Here is a 23,895-nt window from a genome sequence, read left to right on the forward strand (position 1 = left end):
TAGTTATGTATACAGTATATTTATGGGATTACCTGCCTTTCGCATTGGATTTTCGGTCATCATCGGTTTACTTAATTATTTAAACATATGATCATAGTTAGATTAAACATATGATCATAGTTACGTATACAGTATATTAGTGAGATTACCTGCCTTTCGCATCGAATTTTCAGTCATCATCGGTTCGGCTTACTATGATACTAACACTCGATATACCAATGGAAAGATATATGTTTTATATTGTAGAAAACTATAAACCGAATACTGGTAACAATGTTGTTCGACCGGTATCGTCATATCACTTTTGTTCGTCATGGTACCAGTACCGTACAAACACTCATTATAGCTTATTACGGTAACAAAAAACACTCAATTGCAACTACAACTTCGTATTCAACGAATAGTGAACTGTTACGTCGAGAAAACCATAAAGCGAATACGTTACCAGTTTCGATGTTGTTCATACACTATCGTTTTGGTTCCTCATTGTAATGAAAAAAAAAAGATCATATATATTTCAAACTAGTATTAAGCAACCCCCGCGTTGCGGCGGGGGCAAGCACTAATGCCACATTACTGCCAGTGACCACCGACACTGAAGTTGCGGTGTTAATGCGAAAAAATTAAACGGAAACGTAAAACATATAATAAAATAACTAAGTTGATCTAGGACTTGCGCGTTACGATGAACCCGCGTCTATTTTTTCCCGTTTGACAGGTTCATCGTAATTTATATATAATATATATCATTACCACTATACAAACCATAATGCAAACATTACAACAACCATTGTATCAATATGTTGCAAATTATATTTATACAAGATTTTGACTAAATTAATTAGATTATTATAAATAATAATAATAATTTACAAATAAAACAACACAACTTTGAATGGATCAAACCGATTGAATATGGTAAGATAATGAAACCATTATTTGATTAGGGTACAACCATTTAAGCACAATTTACAACCGTGCATGCATAAAAAACAGATTGAATTTGGTAAGGTAATGAAACCATTATTTGATTAAGGTACAACCATTTAAACACAACTTACAACCAATATTTGATTAAGGTACAAACATTTTAGCAGAACTTACAACTAAACATGCATATATTATTAAGATACAACCACTTATGCACAACTTACAACCAATATTTGATTAATGTACAAACATTTAAGCACAACTTGCAACTAAACATGCAAACAAATGTTTCAAATTAATAGTATATAAATGTTTAAATGAGACTTTTATCGAATCGTAGATAAAAAAAGCGCATCGCAGTATTAAATTCGGAATTTCATAATACTTAATATCATAATACTTGTTTACATTTATACTTCAATCATTTATACATCACTATTCAAAACTCGGTTTTGAATAAAATTTATATCTTTACAAAAATGAGAATGTCAAAACGAAAAAGCTTCAATTGTCCTTTCGAACTCTAAAGTAGGACGATCACAAGTTCACGACATTATTATTGTTCTGTGAGTGTCTCTAAGACGATCACAAGTTCACGACATTATTATTGTTCTGTGAGTGTCTCTAAGGCATGTTTACACAAGAATTCGAAGATAAGATGAAGATTGATTGTTGTTGATTTGGATTTGAAGTTGGATGAAGGATTAGGGATCAAGTTTGAAGTTGAAAACCCTAGCATTTTGTGACAGAGATTATCCGTTGTGTGCAAACAATTAACCTTTTAAGGTGTGTGAAAATGGAGGAATTGTAAGGAACAGGGGCGCGGCTTCTAGTGGGCGGGAGGGGCCGGCCAATCCTCCGAACTTTTCGCTCAGTAATGGATAGTATGTAGTTTTCGCATAGAAATTTTTGGGTATATATGTTTTCGACCCCCTGGTTTTATAGAAATTTTAGGGTATATACGTTTTCGACCCCCGGTCGGAAATCTCAAGCTTCGCCATTGGTAAGAAAAAAGATGCAAAGGAAATCTAGATTAGATTAATAATAGAGAGGTTTTAATTAATAATAGATAGGTGATGGTGGTGGTGGTGGTTGTCTAGAGAAAGAGAAAGAGGGAAGAGGGGATTGAGGGTTTCTAGAGTAATTTCATCATACGCTAAGTTAATGGATAATTGACGGCAGGAACTTACAGTGTTAGATTTTAAAATTTTTTTTTTCTGGTTTATGGTATAAATTTAAAACCACAAGGACTCATGCAGTGAAAAATAAGTTTAGGGGTTTTATATTGATTCCACCATCATGCCACACGGATGCAAATTACACTTTACTCTATTTTTTTATAATATTTTAATGTATTTAGCTTTAGTCTATACTACTTGTTATCTTGTTATACGGTGTTAACTTTTCAATTTGATTGATCTGTAGAACAATTGTACACATAAGTGAAAATAAAACGAAATAATGTTTTCAGTGCGTTATATGAGATTATTATTTATAAACGAATGTCAAAATAAAACGTCACAGCATGAGTTTTGTTTGTCTTACAAATGCCCTCATGTTTTCATTCCATATACCTATACTAGTTGATGTGCCCGTCCGCGTTGCGGGGCGATAGCCGAATAATTCTCAATCAATTAAAAAAACACTATTATAGTTTTGTTAGGAAAAAAAAAAACTAAAACGATGACAAGACTGTAGTTCTGAGCTCAGGGCAAAACTATAGTTTGTAAGGATTAATGAGCGAGTGTTAGGTAGCTCTTTGACATAAAAACACTTTTATAGTTTTGCTAAAAAAACTAAAACGATAGCAATACTCAGGGCCGGCCCAAGGGTAAGCCAAATGAGCCTTGGGCCTTGGGCCACCAAAACTATAGGGCCTCCACAATTGATTAAACTACAGTCCATTTATAAAAGATTTAGGGTGTGGTTATCAATAGATTGATGGTTGGTAGTGTAGTGGTTTTGTGTATGTATGGATGTTGTTGAGACCCGGGTTCAACTCCCTGGTTCAGCATTTTTTTTCTTGTTTTTAAATTTTAACACAATATTTCAAATAATTACATTTGGGCCCTTCAAGTTTAACTTTCAATTACATACATTTTTTTGGGAAAAAGGCCACAAGATTTTACTTCGCCTTAGGCCACCAAAATGGTTGAGCCGGCCCTGGCAATACTGTAATTTGAACTAAGGGCAAAGTTGTATTTGTTGACTTGGGTAAAATCGTAATTTGGCAAAAGTTAAAGTGATGGCAACACTATAAATTTGAATCGGAGACAAAATCGTAATATAACTTTGCACTAAGGACAAAAGCGTAATTTTAAGCTGGGGACAAAACTATATTTTTAACTTGAGCTGGGACAAAATCAAAATTTTGAACTGAGTGCAAAATCATAATTTTGAATAGGGGGCAAAAACATACTTTTATTTTGAACCGGGCAAAAACATAATTTTAAACTGAAGACGAAATCATAATTTTTGAACGGGGCGAAAATGCAAAGTCGTCATTTTTAGTTTGGGGCAAAAGCAAAAATTTATTTTGAACTGGGGCAAAAAATGTAATTGTAATCTAGGGATAAAATCATAATTTTGAAAGGAGGGCAAAATCGTAATTTTGAGCGAGGAACAAAAAGATAATTTTATTTTGAGCTGGGGGCAAAAACGTAATTTTATTTTAAATTAAGGACGAAACCGTAATTTTAAAACGAATATAAAATAATAAAATGGTTGATCGAATAGGGAAGTGTCACGCAGCTAGTAGTTTGGGGCAAAAGCAAAAATTTATTTTGAACTGGGGCAAAAAATTGTAATTGTAATCTAGGGATAAAATCATAATTTTGAAAGGAGGGCAAAATCGTAATTTTGAGCGAGGGACAAAAAGATAATTTTATTTTGAGCTGGGGCAAAAACGTAATTTTATTTTAAATTAAGGACGAAATCGTAATTTTAAAACGAATATAAAATAATAAAATGGTTGATCAAATAGGGAAGTGTCACGCAGCTAGTGCCACACAACTATTCCCCTAACTTACTTTTGTATATGTAGGAAATAGTATATATTGACATGCGTGTTTTATATAGAAGCGGATTTATATAACCAATCGTGAGAAACACACAATACACTTGTATTGACATGTTTAATAGGAGAGAAAAGAGAATAAAGTATATCACTCTTAAAGCAAATAATACAAATTTCATGTATTTTTCCTATGTTTATTTACTTGAAATTGACTAGGCATTGAACGAATAATATATACATATACTAGGTTATAACCCCGTGTATTACACGGGGTTGAATGAATAAATTTTATATATTAAATAATAAAATAATATATCTTAAAAATCTCATTTATTGTACAGATCGAATAAATATAATTTTATATATTAAATAATAAAAAATTATATATATAAGAATCGAATAAATGTAATTTTATATACCAAATAAAAATGTTATATCTTTAAAACCACGTAAATTACACGAGTTGAATAAATGTAATATTGTTTACCAAATAATAAAATAGTACATCTTTAAAAAACCTTATTTTTTATACGGGTTGAATAAATGTAATTTTATATACCAAATAATAAAAAAATTACATCTTTAAAAATATGCGCATTACACGGTTTGAATAAATGTAATTTTTTGTACTAAATAATAAAAAATATATATCCTTAAAAAAACCCCCGTGTATTGTTTGAATTGAATAAATCTAATTTTATATATCAAATAATAAAAAATTATATTATAAAAAACCTCATGTATTACATGGGTCGAGTAAATGTAATTTAGTATAGTGAAAATAAAAATATTTAATATATTAATACAAAGTTTGGTTTTCGTGATAAAAATAGATTATTCTGTTGTTGCAAAATTTGTTAACGAATTCTCAATAAATTTAACATTTTAATTAAAACTCCGTAAATGTATACATATTGATCAGAAATAAGATAAACGAAAACCTAGATTTATTCAACACGTATATTATATAAAGGGTTATAATAAAAAAGTATTAATCTAGGTTTTATCTTTTAAAGAACACGTAAATATTTTGTGTATATTTTAAATTTTTATACATGTAATATAATTAATAAACGGGTAATTTATAAAGTTATATAAAATTTGTGTATTTTATATTTTACATTTTAAATTAGGTAACTTTTTTCGTGATAATAATTAAATTTTTGGTTTTATCTTTTAAATTGTGTACATATGTTATTTATATATCATATGTGTTTAATTTATATTAATCTATTATTTAATGTAAAAATAATATAGTATTATATAATTATCTATAAGAGATTGTCTAATATAATTATATAGTATAGATAGGTATGTATGTATAAAGTAAAAACGAGTTAAGGGAAATGGAATGCCTTGTGTATAGAATTGCCATTATTATGGTCGATGAAATCCAATATGCATGTTGAATTATAATACACACTTCATTAATTTTTTTTGTGTTTTCATTGTAACATTATTCTTTATGGTAGGTAAAAAAGAAATTTTATGATTAAACTTTAATGTGATCAAGAATCATCTAGATTTTTCGTATATACTTTTTGAAAATTGGATTGATCCGATTGTTGTATCATTTTACTAGTAGATTAGTTGGACCAGTTTCAAAATCTCGATGATCACCTAACACACATTTTAAAACTTTAAAAATGTAGAAAATACAAACATATAAGATAACTTCAAATATTTTAATTACTAAAGTTCAAATATTAGCTCAAGTATAAACAGAATTTCAATATCGGTCATCCAAACAATATATCACGTAAATAAAAATGATAATTGATCCTACCGAATAAACGGTTTGCTGGTTTGACCGGAAAACGAAAAGAGCTAAACATTTTATATATCCATTGCAAGACCGTTCAGAAGCGGAAGTAGAGTTGCTATAAAATGGACAACGGAGGAAAAATTGCTTTTAACCAAATCTTGGATTTTCGTATCTGAGGACCTGTTGATCGGTTCCATTTTTTCGTTTTATTAAGAAAAATTTATTTTTGTTGATGGTTTTTGTTTTGTATAAACTATTTTTAATACGTCGCTTTTTTTATAAAAAGGGAATGCTTCATAAGAAAACAAGTTTTGGGAACGAATTCGTGATATATATCACGAAGCCTTGAACCAAGATATGTACCGGTTTAATGAAAGTCGCTCATCAAATAGGCGCGAATCGAATAAAAAGATCACAACCTTCAACGATTACTTTCACAAAGCCAAAAATAGCGCCAAAAAGCGGTGAAAATGAAGCCAACTTCTTGGCGATAGCCTTTAGTGAATACAAAGATAAAGAAAAACACTTGTTCCCATTTATCGATTGTTGGCAGGTGGCACATCATCACAGCAAATGGATGAGACTGTGAGAGTACCGCTCGCGGCTCGAACTTAAAAAGAAGCGTAACAAGCTCATCTACTTGTTCCGGTGCTTGTAACAAAATTGATCTCGGCTTAAGCGACGATAACGTCAAAATTGAAGCGAACCGTCCACTTGGTAGAGATAAATCCAAAAGAAGGCCATCAAAATCATCAAGTGCCAATGCGGATTACACTGAAAGTTTAGCCGAGTTAATGGAATATATTGGTACGTTTAACAATATTCAACATGAAAAGCTCAATGAAAAAAGAAGTATATGTGCGCAATGTCACACCCCAACCGATGGCGGAATCATCGGGGCGCGGCACTGAGCGAAACAGATTGTCCAGAAGTTTCCACAACAACTATTATATAAATTTAGTTTAAATGACACGTCCCATACCGTGTCCCAAATAAATAACAAGTTATCACAGAAATCAACAAGACAGGTAATTCCGTTCCGACAACTCAGATTTAATTATTACAGACAAATGTTTATTGTTTCTAGACTCCCTAGCCTTGATTTCACCACCATGCACCTAAGCATCCTAGCAACTTAAGCACCTGTCACATACGTTAAAATAAAGTCAATACATATAATGTAAAGGTGAGCATACAAGTTTGATAGTAGCATATAGAGTTCGAGTAGTTTACGTATAACCAGCACGTACACAGATAGCAATGATGCATGTAAATTATCGACATGGACCTATCAATACCAGTGACTGCGGGTTGACTGTCCGAGACAGTTCGCAATACATGATCACCACCGTAAATCATGCAAGTAGATTGTCCTTAACAACCCCCGGGTGAACGGGCGCTGAGTCCAAACTATAGTACTACGTTGCTAAGGCAGGTAGACAGCTTTCCACGTGTAAACATAATAACAAGCATACTTTTAATCACGTAATACATGCAATCGGTTAGCGTTCAAATAGTTTGAATAGTGTGTTCGATTGTGATTTTGATAAGTAACGTATGTAACACCCAAAAGTGCTAAAGCAAAAAGGGTTCGAGTATACTCACAGTGATTGATTATGGATTGAAGGGAGCGCTGAGAGTAAGATTAGCCTGAATAGTTCGATAACACAGCAATGAGTAACGTGGAAAGTAAACAAGTGGGAATGGATCGGATAGGCTGGTCGATCGAACAGCAGGTTCGATCGGACGGCCTGTTCGATCGGCTGGTATATCCGATTAGACAGTCTCGTTCGATCGACCGGTTGGCTCGATCGGCTGGACCATTCGAGTGGATTGTTTCTTCCTCTGGTGTGTTTGTGTTTGAGGATTTGAACTTTTGAAGTTTTCGTTGCAGCATTTGAGAACACTGAAGTGTTCCTACCTTTCAAGTCGATCGATCGAGCGGTTCGCTCGATCGGCTAGCTCACTCGATCGGCTAGGAATTTCAGAAGTGGTCCTCAACTGAATGTCACTTGATCGAACAGTCTGTTCGATCGGCTGGCATTCCCTACTACGAACGAGTTGTGAAAACGATTAAGTGTTGAAGCATAGTATCTCATGATCCGAACAGTAATGTTTACCAATCGAGTGACATGTTCGATCGAACACTACTTCGTCAATACTATACCTCATAAGATTTCGAAAGTGTGGGACCATGTGCTAGCCGATCGGCTGGCCTGGTCGATCGGCTGGCATGTCCGATCGGCTGGGCTGTTCGAACAGCCTAGCCGTTCGGCCAGCCTTTCTGACCTGGTCGGCCTTTCGTCTAACACTTGGCTGTTTGTTTACTTGTCATTCTTTCAAGGTATCTTGACAACGTGTTGAACTATGATAACCTTCGTTCCTACCTGTTCCCTTGGCTCGAACAGGAATCACCCAAGTCCGGTCAGTGAACGGTTCGGAATGTCGGTTTAGAGTTTAACCCGAAATCGGTGAACCTTGTTCATAAAACCCGAATCTTGAACCCTTTTAACTATTTGAAGGATTAGTTAGCCGGTTCAAGCTCTGTTTCTATTGATTGAAGGCATTGAGTGTAAAAGAGTTGAAAGAAAGTTGGAAATCCTTCTTTCAATCCCTTACACCATGAAAATGTTTAGATCTATGATGGATCTTAACTTGTTTATGTGGAAATCGGTTAGATCTAAGCCATTCATGGTTGAATGATGCCAAAGTTTGGCGTTCTTCAAGAACACCATGATGACATCACCCAAGAACACCTAGATCTTGGTGATTTCACGGTTAGAATCCAAGTTTTGAAAGATAGAAAGGTGTAGAATCAGGTAATGATAAAAAAACGTACAAGAATTAGAGTGAAAACTTACCGGGATTGGGAGAAATCTGAGAAAAGGTGAAGAAGATAGCTGGTTCGGTCAGAGCTTTCCAAAAATGGAAAGTATGACAATGACAACCCTATTTATAGGCTTCCAAAAGAGGAAAGTGGCAGCCGATCGGCTGGGAGCTCCGATCGAGTGGGCTGCTTGATCGGTTGGCAAGGTGCTAGCCGATTGGCTGGCCTGCTCGATCAGGATGCTTCCTGTTCGATCCGCCACGCACTTCGAGCATTTTGCGACGATTTTCGACGTTTCGATTTCGATGGACGATGATACGGATTCGATAGAGTTCCTTGTCAAATTAATTTTAGTCCCAACTACTATATCTAACATACAATCTCCTATAAGTCACGTTTCGATGTCGGTTTCGATTGAGTTCGATTGCTTTTCGAGTTTCGATTCGATTTTCGATTGATTTGTTTGAATACCACACCAAACATAAAGTAAACACGCACAAGTAACACATAAGGCACACACACACGTATAACAATACCACAATTCGCATAATTCGAGTCTCGAGTCCGATCGATTGTTAGATCGGTTTGATTGCTGATTAGGTTAACTTTATCGCATTGTTACTTCCTATCATTCACAGTCGTAGATCAGTTCGCATTAAAACACATTCGATTACTTCGATTCTTGCTGATTACAACACTTACTCCACATAATACAACTAAACTATGAAATCGACTATCTACAGACAAAGAAAGTCAGAGTTGACTTGGACTTTGACTTTGGCATTCGAAAACACGGGGTGTTACACGCAATTTCAAGGAAAAATAAATAAATGAAAATGACGAAAGAAAAACGAGAAGATTTGAATTTTCTAGCTATGAACATTGATCATATTATCGGACCCGAAAGACAAATGTACAATAATATGAAAAAATAAGACTAATTAGGGAAAAATATAATGTTAGTTACTAATTTATTTTAATTATGCTTTCTTGTATTCTTTTAATTTTATACAATGTTATTTTTTAATTAATATAAATATATTTTTATTTAATTGTTTTATAATTTACAAAAAAGAATAAGAATAAAAAATGACTTAAATAAATAAAAAAAAGAACATGCCCTTTTGCTTTTACCCATCACCCCATGGTTTTTTTTTTTGTGATTTGAAGGGCAGAGTCCTCAAAGTCTACATGGTACCTACGTGGTTGGGCGTGGTTGGGCTTTGCCACTTTGCCTTTGCCCACCACTTCGTATAATCTTACGGCTACTTGGTGTTGTGGGTAAGGACAACAGGCGTTTTCCTCCACGTGTCTGTCACATAAGTAAAGAGAGTTTTGTCATTCAAAACTTCAAAACAACAGAGTGGTAGACAAAGGCAAGAGGCGTTTTCATCACACTAATTGTCATTTCTCGTTAGTTAAGCTCACAAAAAGTCAACCAAAGTCAAGGAAGTACATGCCCCATCACCCGTGGAATTTCCAAACCCCCAAAGGACAACACCGGATGAAATGTTGGAGGGTGGTGTATGGGGCGTGGAGGGGCTTGCCCCCACTCTCCACGCCACCACACCAGGTGGCCTAACAACCCTTACATGGCATACGAACCAAAACCGACAAGATGGACAATTCCCAAACCAATTGTTAGGTTGGTTCAAATTTTCCAAACGTTGGATAATTAAGGGAACCTACACCCCCTTAGATATACACTTTTAAAACGTTAGATAATTAAGGGAAGCTACACCTCCACAGATATACACATTAATAGATGTTAGAAATTTTAGAATAGCTACTACGCTAAGGACCAACCTCTAACTTTGTTAAATCAGAAAAAAACGAAGTGGTCCTTTCAAAATGTCTTCAAATTATTTTTGAAAAAGATTACCTTGAAAAATAAATCATCGATTTGGCTTAATCGTACATAATTTGGTACGGTTCATTTTGAAGTTGCTCATACCAAAATTAAATGAAAGTTGACGTGTACACGTGTTTTTTCTATATTCTTTAGGGTCCTTTCACTATATTTTCATGCTTTCATTTCATCATTAACAACCACAATTGTTATTGGGATTTTAGTAGCAATTCGCAGGTAGCTGCTTTGGCAAACTTCCCACCACAATTTATTTTTATTTAATTGTTCCTCTTAACGACAAACTCGTATACCCTTGAACTATATTCCTTTTTTTGAACGATCAATGAAAGCCCGCTCACCTATGTAAACTCAATGGCAAAAGATCACCCACGCTTGCGAGACTCGACCAACGACCAATCAAAGCCTGATCACCTGGTTACCCGGCCCGCTACCATTCCAGAAAAAAACCCATTGCCCGAAGGCCCACTGAGGTAAGTTAAAACTCTTGACTCAAACCAGAGCAAGTTTTGCTCCATGCGAGACTCGAATTAATGACCTCTACATTGGAAGGTCATAAGGCTGTCAATGCACCAGAATGTCATTGGTTTGAATTATATTTTTTAGTCTACACCTTAAGGAAAACACAACCTTATCAACGTACGTTGATGCCGCTAGGCCATTTATTCCATAAATATAGTTATTTTCTAATAATTTGTTATTTGTTTTCATTGTTACTTTTAGCACCGTTTGTGTTAATTATATGTGTACATATATGTATATTATATAGAGTTACACATGTATGTATGATCAGTGTGACGGTGTGTGAAATGCAAAGCATTGATCACATATAAGAATTCTTTTTAATGTAACGTATAGTCTTATGTATATGTTAGTATAGTATCTTCTTTAAGTGACCATTAGGAAACCCGACAAAAAATCGCGCCTCGAGAAACTGGGATATGACAATATTTGTTTTCAGATCACCAAATCAATATTTGGTTATGATTCAAGTACGTATGTTTTTCATATCACAATTAATTTTCTTTGTCTGAAAGATTAATTAAGTTATTTTATATATTAAACCTTTTATTTAAAACTAAATTATATATTTACAATGAAATTAAAACTAGATTTCATACTTGAATATATATTATCTATAAACTCCCCACACCTTACAATGAAATTAAACCTTGAGTAAATTACTTTTCGAGTCCTTGTGTTTTATTGGTTTTAACTAGTTGAGTCAAAAAACAAAAAGTTTAATGACCTGAGTCTCTATAAGCATTTTCTTTAACCATTTGAGTCCAAATTTCTAACCCAGTTAGATTTCTATTGTTAAGTTTTGTTAAATGACCAAATTAACCATATAATTAAAAAATAAAAAAAAAACTAATTTATACATCTCTCTCTCTCTCCTTATGATCTCTCTCAAAACAAATCAAAACAAATCTGCAACTTTTGCTCTCTCTCTAAACCCTACTGTACCAGACATGTTCCGGCAGCATACTCAACGACATCCCATACCCAATCGGCTTCTCCTCCGGCTGCGAAATCCAGCTAAACTGCACCACAAACGGCAGCGTTTTAATCAACGATTCCGCGGTACATCAAATAAGCCCAGACAATATTCTAGCGGGCCTTCCGGCGGAGTGTGGCCGTGCCGTGGAAGCCCTCCACCGTCCGACAACGCCATTGGATATAATCAAAATCGAACAACAAATCCTAGGGTACCGATTTGCGGATAAGATTAAAACAAAACGATGAAGTTTCGTCTGGCGATTTTGACCGGAAAAACTTAAATTAGGGTTCGGTTAACCCAAAAACGGTAATTTGGGGTAAATAAGATCGATGATTGCTTCTAGCTGTGCAAATTGAGTGTAGGTGAGTACTGTGATAGGTGGATTGTGCAAATTGGTGGTGAGTTTTGGTGAGAATTTGATGATTTTGGAGATTACAATGAAAGTGGTAGTGGTAGTGGTGTGGTGGTGGAGGGAGGTGGTAGGATGTTTACAGGTATGGATTTCGCAGCCGGAGGAGTTTTATTATATGTGTGAGTATAACATCTTCTTTTAAGTTGAATATGGTTGAATATGGGTTTGGTGAAGATGATGATATGATTTTTAAATAATAATAATAATAATAATAATAATAATAATAATAATAATAAGTATTATTATGTATATATATTTTTTTTGAGTCTTTGTGTTTTATGTGTTTTACAGGGGTAATTTGGTCATTTAATAAAACTCAACAACAAAATTCTATCTGGGTTAGAAATTTGGACTCAAATGGTTAAAGAAAATGCTTATAGGGACTCAGGTCGTTAAACTTTTTGCTTTTAGACTCAACTAGTTAAAACCAATAAAACATATAGACTCAGAAAAGTAATTTACCCTTAAACCTTTTATTTAATGCACTTGTATTTCTATCGGCCGTTGGGATGAAGAAACCACCACACACACACACATGCTTCAACATCGGAAGCCCAACCCGCTGCCTCATGTCACTCGGACCCGGACCCGCAACTCCCTAACCGCAATTGCCTTTGACTAAAAAAAAAGTCAAAATCATGAAATAAAAACCTCAAATGGTCCATTCTCCTCCTGCAGCTGCTGCACAATGGCTGCAGCCTCCTCATCTCTCCTTATCCTCCACCCCCGCCTCACCCTCTTCGCCACCACTCTCCGTCCTCTCTCCCTCTTCACTCACCACTTCTCTTCAACCACTCCTCACCATCCCAATGCCACCGGACGATCTATTTCACTCTCTTCTCCCCCCTCAGATTTCGCCCAAAAGATAGACGTCAATCCTCCCAAAGGCACCCGTGATTTCCCCCCTGAAGATATGCGCCTCCGCAATTGGCTCTTCCACAACTTCAGAGAGGTTTTTATTCTTCAATTCTACTTACTTTCTCTATAATTCTTTTTATTCTGAATTACATGTATTATTAGGTTTCAGAACTGTTTGGATTTGAAGAGGTTGATTACCCTGTTCTCGAAACAGAGTCCCTTTATATTCGAAAAGCAGGAGAGGAAATCAGAGACCAGGTTCCTTTACTAATATTTATGTCACCAATGTATTATAATTCTAACTAAAAAAGATGTGTGTTCATGAGTGTTAACACCTTTTTTTTTTAATTTTTTTATTACAGCTTTACTGTTTCGAGGATAAGGGAAATCGTCGAGTGGCGTTGAGGCCTGAACTTACTCCTTCTCTAGCTAGACTTGTCATACAGAAAGGGTGGGGTACTCTCCATTTACGTGGTTCATTCGGGATGTGCTCTGTAGTTATTTATTTGATATTTTGTGATTTTGGTGTGTCCGGGTACAGAGGCTAGAATTTGATGTTAGTGTTTGTTTTTTATGTGTCTAGAAAATCTGTGCCCCTTCCGATAAAGTGGTTTGCTATTGGACAGTGCTGGCGTTACGAGAGAATGACGAGGGGACGGCGGCGTGAACATTACCAGTGGAACATGGATATAATTGGTGTTCCTGATGTAACTGTATGTTGTTGCTACTTCACCTTTTCTGTTCGTGTTTGTTATTGTTCCATATACCTTGTTTCTTGCCTTGTTTGCTTTTGATGTTTCCGTGAACCATCGACTTATTTTGGGAAAAATGGAGGGTGGGGGGGGGGTATGGTTTTTGTTTTCTTGACGTTTTAAATGGATCGATGTTATCAGTCCAAAAATGTCATAGTAACTTGCTAAATTTCTGAAAACAAGTTATATGAATGTGATGGTTACTAACACTTGGTTGCTTCAGTAATGTCTGCTGCTGTCTTTAATAATCTTTTTGATTGTCTTACACAATTAATACCTAGTTGTTAATAGCGAGCATAGTGCCCGCTATAGCGAATAGCGTAGCGTAGCGCTCATGTGTCGCTATATAGCTGGTAGTGACAAATAGCGAGATTTTTGTAATTTTTTAAGTTTTTTAAATATTTTTTGGTGAAATATACATATAAAATATTTCTAAAATTTCTTCTAGTGTATTGCTAAACATGAAATAGCGCCCACTATTTCATCGCTATCGCTACGTAGCATATGCTCGTCGCTATCATCCGCTATTCGCTATTAACAACTATGATTAATACCCTGTTTGGTAACCTATAGAGGATATATTACACTGTAATGATAGATGTACAAGATGGCGGTCTACTTTCCACTAGAAGAAACAGAAAAAAAAATGAGACAGAAGTTGTTAGCATAGTTCTCAAAGGCGCACTCAAGGTGCATAGCATAAAGCCATAAACAAACCATTTTTTGGGGTTTTAGACATGTTTAGGCTGGTTCTAGACCAATTCTCAGGCCTGGCAAACTTGATATGCCATCCCAAAATTGGGTTGATATGGGTGGCTTTTCAAATGTTTTGGATTGATTATTGATATGGGTAGCTGTTTCTTATTGAACGGGTCAGGGTGGGTTAATTGAGACAACCCTTTTTAATGAAATGGGTCAGAATAGGTTGGTGTTATTTTTCAAACAGGTCTGCATGGTTTGGACCATGCTGCCATCTTTCAAACCGGAGAAAACAGTGTATTTCTTTCTGCGCACATCAATTAATAAGTTGAGATAGAAGATAACTCATGCAGAGCCGATTACGCGTCGAACGCTGAATTAAGCGTGTATCAAAGCTGGGTTACGTACGTTACGTGGCGTAGGACGGGTATTTTTTGGCCACGGTACGCGTAAGCGGCATATAAATATGCGTAACCGATGCCTGCATAACCGACATCTAATCGTGAAGAACAACAATGCGTGTAACTGACATTAAACACGCGTGTCGTGCGCTGCGTTAAGCGCTTACCAGGGCTGGGTTACGTGCGTGTCTAAGCTGCAGTATGCATAACCGGAGTAAAAATGTGTAACAGACACCGAACGCGTAATTGACGCCTAAACGCGCATAACCAACGCCAGTTATGCGTCGAGCGACTAGTTACGTGCATGCTGGGGCCAATTGTCTATTGACGTGGTGCCAAACGGGCGTTTCTCAATCCTGGTACATGTAACCGGCTCCACATGCGTAACCGACATTTAAACATGTGAAACCGAGGCATGATCGCTCGTAACCGGTGCCGAAAACCAGAAAGTCAAAACTTAGAAGTTGTATGGTAATTTTAGGATAACCATTTTTTTAAACCAACCCGTTCTGACCCGAATCCGTCCCGACCCAAACCAAAATAACCCTTTATTAAATCAACCCGTTTTGATCTGACCCGCAACCCAAACCTGCCCGACCCTACCTGTTTGCCATGCCTAGTTCTGGTGTGTAAAATTCAGCTTATCGAACTGGATGAAAGCAGTTGACTTTAAATGGAAATTAGGCTCAACATAGTAATTAATTTTTACCTGTTTGCCATGCCTAGTTCTGTTCTGTAAAATTGAGGTTATCATAGTAGATACATGCTTAACTTCTAAGAAAAAAAAAAACGCAATTTACATTAAAAGAGTCACGGATGAGTTATATTTGTAAACTACTGAGGTGGTTATGATTTTCGTTTCTCCATATAAAAGATTATCACGGAGGGACCTAGAAGGTCCTAACGTGAAGCCTTTGCAGTAGGATATTATATTGGCATTTATCCCTTTTTCTCTTTTAATCGTATGATTAGATGCTCTAATATGCCATTTGCCCTTCATATTAAAATGCTCAACTGTTCGTTGTTTTTTGATAGGGAGAAGCTGAGCTAATCTCATCTATTGTTACATTTTTCAAGCGAATTGGGATAACTGCTAAAGATGTTGGCTTCAAGATATCTAGCAGAAAGGTGTCAAATTGTCTTCATTTGGCATCACTTTAACTGTTATCTTTTTACCTTTTTATTGAACCTGTTTCATTTCTTTCACCACAGGTTCTACAGGAAGTGCTAAGTTTGTATTCTGTACCAGAAGCTTCGTTTGCCAAAGCTTGCATCATCATAGATAAGGTCAGCACTTAAATGCAAAACTGGATCCACTTTTGTATGTTTTTGTTTTTAAACGATCTATTTTAATTGGAAAAAGATGGGAAAAATACCCATGGAGGAGATCAAGAAAGAGCTGAAGTTGGTTGATTTATCAAATGAAGCTATTGAGGATCTACTGCAAGTTCTTTCCATGAAGTCTTTAACGGAGTTGGAAGGTACTTTTTGTTGCTAGTTGGCAAGTAGGGGTGAGCAAATAACCGAATCAACCAAATCGTAACCGACTTAACCGAATCGAACTTTTAACCGATGATTCAGTCAAGTCATAACTGATTAACTGAAAGTTATGGTTTTGGTGTGTGGCATAGCCACATAGCTGAATTAACCAAACCGAACCAATTATACATAGGGTTAATTACATATATCCCCTTGCTAAGATCATTTATTACATACATACCCAACCCTTAAAATCAATGACAGATTTCCCCTTCTCAAACCATATGTATTACATATTTATCCATTTCATTTTAGTTATTCTTATTAAATTACTATTTTACCCTTAAAATCAATTACAGAATCGCCAAAAGAAACGAGAGTTGGATGAATGGGTTTTACCCGTTTGATGTTTGCAGCGTTGTGTGTCGAACAAGGCGTAGGGTTTGCGAAGGGGAAGAAGAATCAGGAGAACATCGTTTGATGTGCAGAGGGTTTGCGAATTATAAAAACGTTGTTTGATAGAAAATACAAAAGGGTACTTGGGTAATTTTCTTGTGAGAAGGGGGAATACGTAATTAATTCAAATGATTGGGTAAATATATAATAAGGCCTCTTAGCAAGGGGATATATGTAAAAATCCCTTATACATATAGCACAACTGTTTAACTTATTAATTATGAATCGCTTGAATTTAAGAGTTAAGATATTTATGTTGTCCATATGTTTCTGGTGGTTTATTTGATAACCCGTTTGACCAGTATTTAATCTTGATTGAACCCATACAATCTGTTTTATAAAACCAACAGGCCAACTACAAACACAAGGAAAAAAGGTTAAAATGCAGTTCATGAAGAGGTAAAGTTAGATGAAAACAGTTGGATCTATATGTGTTGTGATGGACAAGTGATCTCAAATGAAATGGTTAAAGCTTTTGTCAAGTCAAATTTTTTTAGTTCAAATTTTTTAAAAAGTTGTCGGTTAACCGAACATAAAACCGACCTGTGTGTTAAAATCCGAAAACCGATGGTTAATAATAACTAATAACCGAAAATTTCGCTTTTGGTGGGTCTGGGTTGGTATCAGTGTAGCACTGAACTTGAACACCACCCGTTTAGTTTGTTGTGTAAAAAACTCAACCCTAAACTGGACACCCTTAACCACTGTAACCTGCAAGCGACCTGCATAATTCTGATTTTAAACGGATTGGTTGCCACCCCTAAACTGGACACCCTTAACCACTGTAACCTACATAGTCTATCGACAACCCATTTGTTAAATGGTGTAGGCGGGTCAATCCATTTTACAACCCAAATCCGTTTAGACCCTACCTTTACACATTTCTTTTTGTGTAAGGATCATGTTGTGTCAGGAATTGCCACCCTAAATTGTAAGCTCATAGGATATGTTTTGAAGTGTATTCATCGTTTCTTAACAAGTTGTAATTGTTATTGAAGTTATGATATTATCGTGTGCGAAAACAGAGAAACTTGGAGACGCAGGGGAAGCAGTCAGAGAACTGAAGCAACTATTTTCACTTGCTGAAAAGTTTGGTTATTCAGAATGGATTCAGTTTGATGCTTCTGTTGTTCGAGGCCTAGCTTATTACACTGGCATTGTATTTGAGGTCAGATTTCTATGTTTTTATATACTTCTAACTGGGTGAAATAAAATAAATATTAAATAGAAAAATACTAGAACTAAATAAAATAAATATTAAATAGAAAAATAAGATAACTATAATTTGATTGCAATCATCAATATTTGGCCCAACAGATTTCTCTAAACCCTAAAAAAGAACGTTGCTCTTTGTTCATCTTTATCCATCATTCCATGGACTTTAAACCTTAAAAAAAGACCGTTCAAGCATTTATCGTCTCCATCGCTCTGTTCCTTCAAGCATCGATTCTTTCAAGACTGTTCAGCCTTCAATATATATGTTTTTCTTCTCTTACTTCGATTGTTCTTCAGTCCATTGATGTTTTCTAATCCCTCAAGCGTTCTTCAGTCCGTCAATTCTTTCAAAACCGCTCTTTTTTTTCTTTTGTTTTATGTTTTAATTAGTTTAAACTTTTATTAATGTTTTTTTAAAAGTTTTAAGTGTGTTTCGACTTCTTTCGACTTCAATGTATGTTTTGATTATGCTTTTTATGTGTTTAAGTGTGTGTGATAATTATGTTTTTGTGTTTATGATTGATAAACAAGTAGATAATGTCGTATTGACGTGTATAAATATTTTTTATATATATATTTTTTAACTTGAGCGCCTCGCATACGTGAAGCACTCGCCTCGCGCCTCGGCTTTTGGAACCAAATGATTCGGGGCGCCTCAAGCTTTTTTAAATCAAGCTAGAGAGAAGAAGGCTTACTCAATTCAATCGATACTTTCCATTCGGTCTGGTTCCATTCTAATGCCAGTTTGGTCTTAATGGATCCACTTGCAGGTTTATAAGCCTCTTTGCAAGTACATTATTAGCAAATGAATTTACAAGCATTTTTCCTAAAATTGTCCCTGAGCAGATTTCTTGTGAGTGCTTCTACTAGGGCTGTTCATGAGCCTAAACGAGCCAAGCCAGGGCAAGCTCGGGCTTGACTCGATTATAAACCGAGCTAGCTCGGCTCGGATTTGAAACTGAGCTGAAAATCATAGCTCGAATTCGGCTTGGTTTTTAACCGAGCTGGCTCGGCTTGGTTAGGCTCGAATTTAAAAAGAAATTTTAATACATAGCTTTCAAATTTCAACAGTCTAAAATATCATTCAGTAATTCAAAAGAACATATCGATAATAAGTTCAATCTACTACATTAGAAGCCAAAATCAAGTTTAAGTTTAAACTTTAAACAGATACAAAATAAGTTTTAAGTTTCACTGAAATACAATATAAGTTCATTAGCATCCTAATCAAAACCCCAAATTATGTCCAGTTTTCTGTAATATATTATTTGTATATTAAAATATAAAATATATTAAAAGTAAAAATAATCCAAGCTAACGAGCGAGCCAAACCGAGCCAATCTGGCTCGTTACAACCAAGCCGAGCTAGGCTCGCTTTCTAACCGAGTCGAGCCAGCTTGGCTCAGTTTCAAACCGAGCCATATTGAGCGAGCTTTTTCCGAGGTAGATTCAAGCGAGCTCCGAGACACAAGCTTTTTGGACAGCCCTATCTGTCTGTGCTTGAGTGTCTTAACTAACTCAGGTCCAGCTCCAAGACCAGGGAAATCAGTGGACTTGAATCTTTTATCTTCGTAAGTCTTTAGCAATGTACCCATTCCTCTAGCTGAAGCTTGGATGAGCTCCAACTCGGGAGTTAAAGTCTAGAGAAGAAGCAATTTTAACCACAAAATTATTATCCAATGAGACAAAAGAATCACCAAAATTCTGATAAGCTTGAACACACAGCAGGTACTTGACATGCCCTGAAGCTGGAAAGTTTTTCCATATCACCTTATTTGTTCGTAATTGTTATTTGGCCCAGGCATGTTTCCTCACTGTATTTCAAACTTTGCGAGCGTTGAAGGATAATAGCAAACTCAAATCAGTAAACACCATCCTGATTTGTTAGTAAATGGAATTGAAGTCATCATTCTTTTGATTTCGCTTCCATTAATCTTGATAGCTTCAGCACCATCAACGCATTTCAAATCACCCTAACCTTCAGCACAGCTTTCAGATTTCAAAGGATTTATCATTGAAAGACTCTTTCAAACACCTTCAGGCATTTCATCAAACACCTTGGGGGCACACTCCGCTTTTGTGAGTTTAGAAAAATCGAGTGATAAGAAACCCCCTTCATTATCACCAATAGAACTAACATTGTTTCGGGAAGAGAATGTAGTCATGTAATGCTGTCACTTTGATTAGACGAACTTGGATTTTTCAAAGTTTTAGCAGATGCTCCATCTTCGCTTTCACTTTTGTCATTGCTATTGGTTGAATTTCAGTCTCTTATCTTTAATTATTGTTGTAAATCATTTCTGGTAATCGATTCCCATTCCTATAACCAGAAAAAAAGAAGTTGCTATGTCGTGCGTATTGTGGAATGTCCCATTTTGACTGTTGATGATGCCAAAACTTCGATCCAGATCTTTCAGAGTTGTGTGAATGAAAGTATTCGAAGAACGAATCTCTTCAACTGTTCAACAGAGTTGTTGCAACTTTTTATCATGATTCTCCACCATTTTCTCTAATTCTTGATTTCTTGTGTTCGCCATTGTTACCTGGAATTGTTGTCGCCGGAGAAGGAGCATCACCCCTCTGATACCAATGTTACGATCGATTTTAGAGATATAAAGAAAGTAGAGAGAAGAAAATTTACTCAATTCAATAATCAATCGATACTTTCCATTCGGTTCATCGTCTATTAAAGTAAACAACCTAATGCAAAAGCAATAGGGACAGCGACAATAATGCGTGCTAGGATTTGGGGGATGTGAATTGGTGCATTGATTGATCGTTGAAATAGCTCATCGGCGGCAGAGATAGAAGTGCGTTTACGTGGCGGTACGAAATTTAGGGTTTGCAACTGAGAACATTAAAGATCTATAAGAAAAGCTACCTGTTGCTTCCAATCGCTGATCTAGGGTTCTTCGAACTGTAAAGGCAATGAAAGGGAAAAGATGCGGTTAAGAGATGCGCGTATGAAAAAATGGGATTGTTGTTTAGGCGGGAAGACCCTAGTTTAGATGGCCTAAAAATGTAACAAGCGTCCCAGTAGATAAAATTGCTCACTTATTTTCTTATGTTTCAAAATTTACTTCTTATGTTACAAAATGGCAATGTTGTTATTTTTTAGGGATTTGATAGAGAAGGTAAGCTGCGAGCCATTTGTGGTGGTGGACGTTATGATCGTTTGCTTTCTACTTTTGGTGGTGATGACATTCCTGCATGTGGTTTTGGATTTGGTGATGCTGTCATTATTGAAGTCAGTTAAACATATTTTTATTTTTATAATCCTATCCAAGACTTCATATAATCTATAATTCTTTTAAATGTAAATAGCTGCTAAAGGAGCGACAACTTATACCAGAAGTTCCACTTGAAGTGGAGAACATTGTTTGTTCGCTGGATCCCGATCTTCAAGGTGCAGCTGCAACTGTTGCCACTCTTCTTAGAGAAAAGGGTCAGTGTGTTGATTTGGTTTTGGAAAATAAACCACTTAAATGGTAAGTGGCATTAATTGTAAATTTGGTTTGGTTTGGTTTGGCGGGTATCTATCTATATGTATATAATTTGAGCTTTCTGTGTAATAAATAGGGTGTTCAAGCGTGCAGCACGAATAAATGCACGAAGATTGATACTTGTAGGAAAGTCTGAATGGGAAAGAGGCATGGTTAGTGTTAAGATCCTTTCAACTGGGGAACAAAATCAGATTAATCTTGATGACCTACAATAGTCAGTCAGTCATGTAGAAATTTTTTTGGTCATTACACATTGTTTTTTAGTGTATCATTTTCATCTTGATGATACTCCCCGTTCTCACGTTTTAATGTTACGATTCATTCTTTCATCCTCTGTTTTGGACTCAATTGTAACCGATAAAGATTTGATGATGAGTTCAATATATATAAACAGAAAGTAGATTACACGTCTTACGCTTAATGGATAAATCTTGTTTCAAAACAGCTATTATACCCAAACACTGTTCGCCTGTTGATCAGTGTGGAGAGATCCAGACATGATACTAGCCATTGCTCAAAGCTGAAGCAAAACCAATTAGGTATGCATACTTGATAATGGTAAAGATTTGCTCAAGCCGAAAGGTTCGACTATTGCATTGCTTAATATTTACAGGTCAAATTTGTGGTGTTCCAAACTTCCAACAAATCTGAAAAGAATAATCCTGATGTTGAACATGGTTGTCCAAAAAAATTATTGATAACAGATGAACTGGTCAATAACAACGAAATTATCGGATGACATTAACGATAAGCCTAACTAATTATCATTGGTCAATGATAGGTAAACATAAACCTAACAATAATCATGGAATCATAACGTAATAATTGGATGAGATAATAAACTTAATTGATAATCATTGATGAGATATAAATCTAAACCTAAAACTAATAATGAGTACCGTAGCATCTAAAGTATGCATCTTGTATGCTAATGAGTACCATGGGCAGAGTCAGTACTTCTGTAGGGAGGAAGGCACCCAGAAGGACCACTTAATACGGTACAAATTTTTGAATTTGTTTGAAGACCCCTTCCCAAATATCATTATGGGCCCTTTGGTGATCCACAAACTGAGAGGAAGAAAAATAAACCTAATGGTTTTCTTATAGCTTTACTTGTGAGGAAAAAAAATATCTAGGCATCTAACATCTATAGAACTTATTTGGTACTTTTAAAATATGGTATGTCCTTTGTTATGCAATTTATGTTTGTTCAAGGTGATAAATTTAAGTAGCATAAATATTTGTTTTTAGAAAGAAAAAAAAAACATGAGGAAAAGAACTATTTAAGTGATAGGGCAGCCAATGTAGGGCTAGCTCACTTGGTAGAGACTCTTGCTTCTTAGTGAGAGATCTTGGGTGCAATCCCATGGAAGGAGTAAATTAGGATTTATTTGGTGTAATTTAAGGATTATGTAAGCGTTGTCATTCAAAAAAACTGATAGGGCATAGATTATATTGGATCAATTATACCTCTTTTTTTTTTTTTTTATAAAAACATGAAAAGTCTTATGTAAGGGTAGGAGGGGCGCCTCACGGGTATGGCTCGATGGTAGGTTCTCTTCCCGTGTTCACTGTCGCCACCTTTACGGGTAGGCTTGACAGGTAGGTTTAGAGGGTAGTAGAAGCCGCTGAGTTGTGGTCTTATGACCTTTTAAAGCGTGGGTTGAACGGTCTTATGACCATTTGGAGCCTTAAAAAGATTATTTTACAATCAAACACCTTATATATAACTCATTTCTTTCACAAACACTACACCACACTTCACATACTCCTTTCTTTCACAATTTTTACACAAATGTTAAACCTTCACCTATCAATCAAATGGCTGAATGAACCGAAAACGAAGAAATCACATTGGCGAGTGTTTGGGTTACTTTCTCCGTGAACAAGGTTCGGGGGTCTTGTGAGATGTGGCTTCAAATCCTGACGTAGTTCATGAAGAAATGGGTAACAAAACCAGCAAAGTATACGAGCTCATGAATAGGTGGCATATTATCCAACATAATGGTGCCAAGTTTGACAAATTGCTCAAAGAGGCGATGAACAATCAACAAAATCAACACGAGGAGAACACCATTCGCGTTGCCCTTGGTGAGTATAAACGGACATACGAGTTCAAAGAATTTGAATCTCACCTTGAGGTTTGGTAGACTATTATTTAATGTAAAAATAAAAAGTTTTAAGATAGTTGAAAGAAGGTATGTTAGTGTCTTG

General features: G+C 35.7%; 1 protein-coding gene across 1 annotated transcript; it reads left to right on the plus strand.

Moving 5' to 3' along the window:
- The first annotated feature begins 12,531 nt into the window (after positions 1-12,531).
- On the plus strand, positions 12,532-22,095 carry LOC110904462 (histidine--tRNA ligase, chloroplastic/mitochondrial). Its single transcript, XM_022150307.2, has 11 exons — positions 12,532-13,270; positions 13,339-13,434; positions 13,539-13,627; positions 13,760-13,889; positions 16,064-16,156; positions 16,241-16,315; positions 16,392-16,509; positions 17,989-18,131; positions 21,297-21,425; positions 21,503-21,666; positions 21,758-22,095. Exons 1-11 carry the CDS (start codon positions 13,007-13,009, stop codon positions 21,894-21,896), a joined length of 1,440 nt encoding a protein of 479 aa, XP_022005999.1. The 5' UTR covers positions 12,532-13,006; the 3' UTR covers positions 21,897-22,095.
- The last annotated feature ends 1,800 nt before the right edge of the window (positions 22,096-23,895 follow it).

The sequence above is a fragment of the Helianthus annuus genome, chromosome 14 (genome assembly GCF_002127325.2).
Source record: "Helianthus annuus cultivar XRQ/B chromosome 14, HanXRQr2.0-SUNRISE, whole genome shotgun sequence".
NCBI classification, from domain to species: Eukaryota; Viridiplantae; Streptophyta; class Magnoliopsida; order Asterales; family Asteraceae; genus Helianthus; species Helianthus annuus.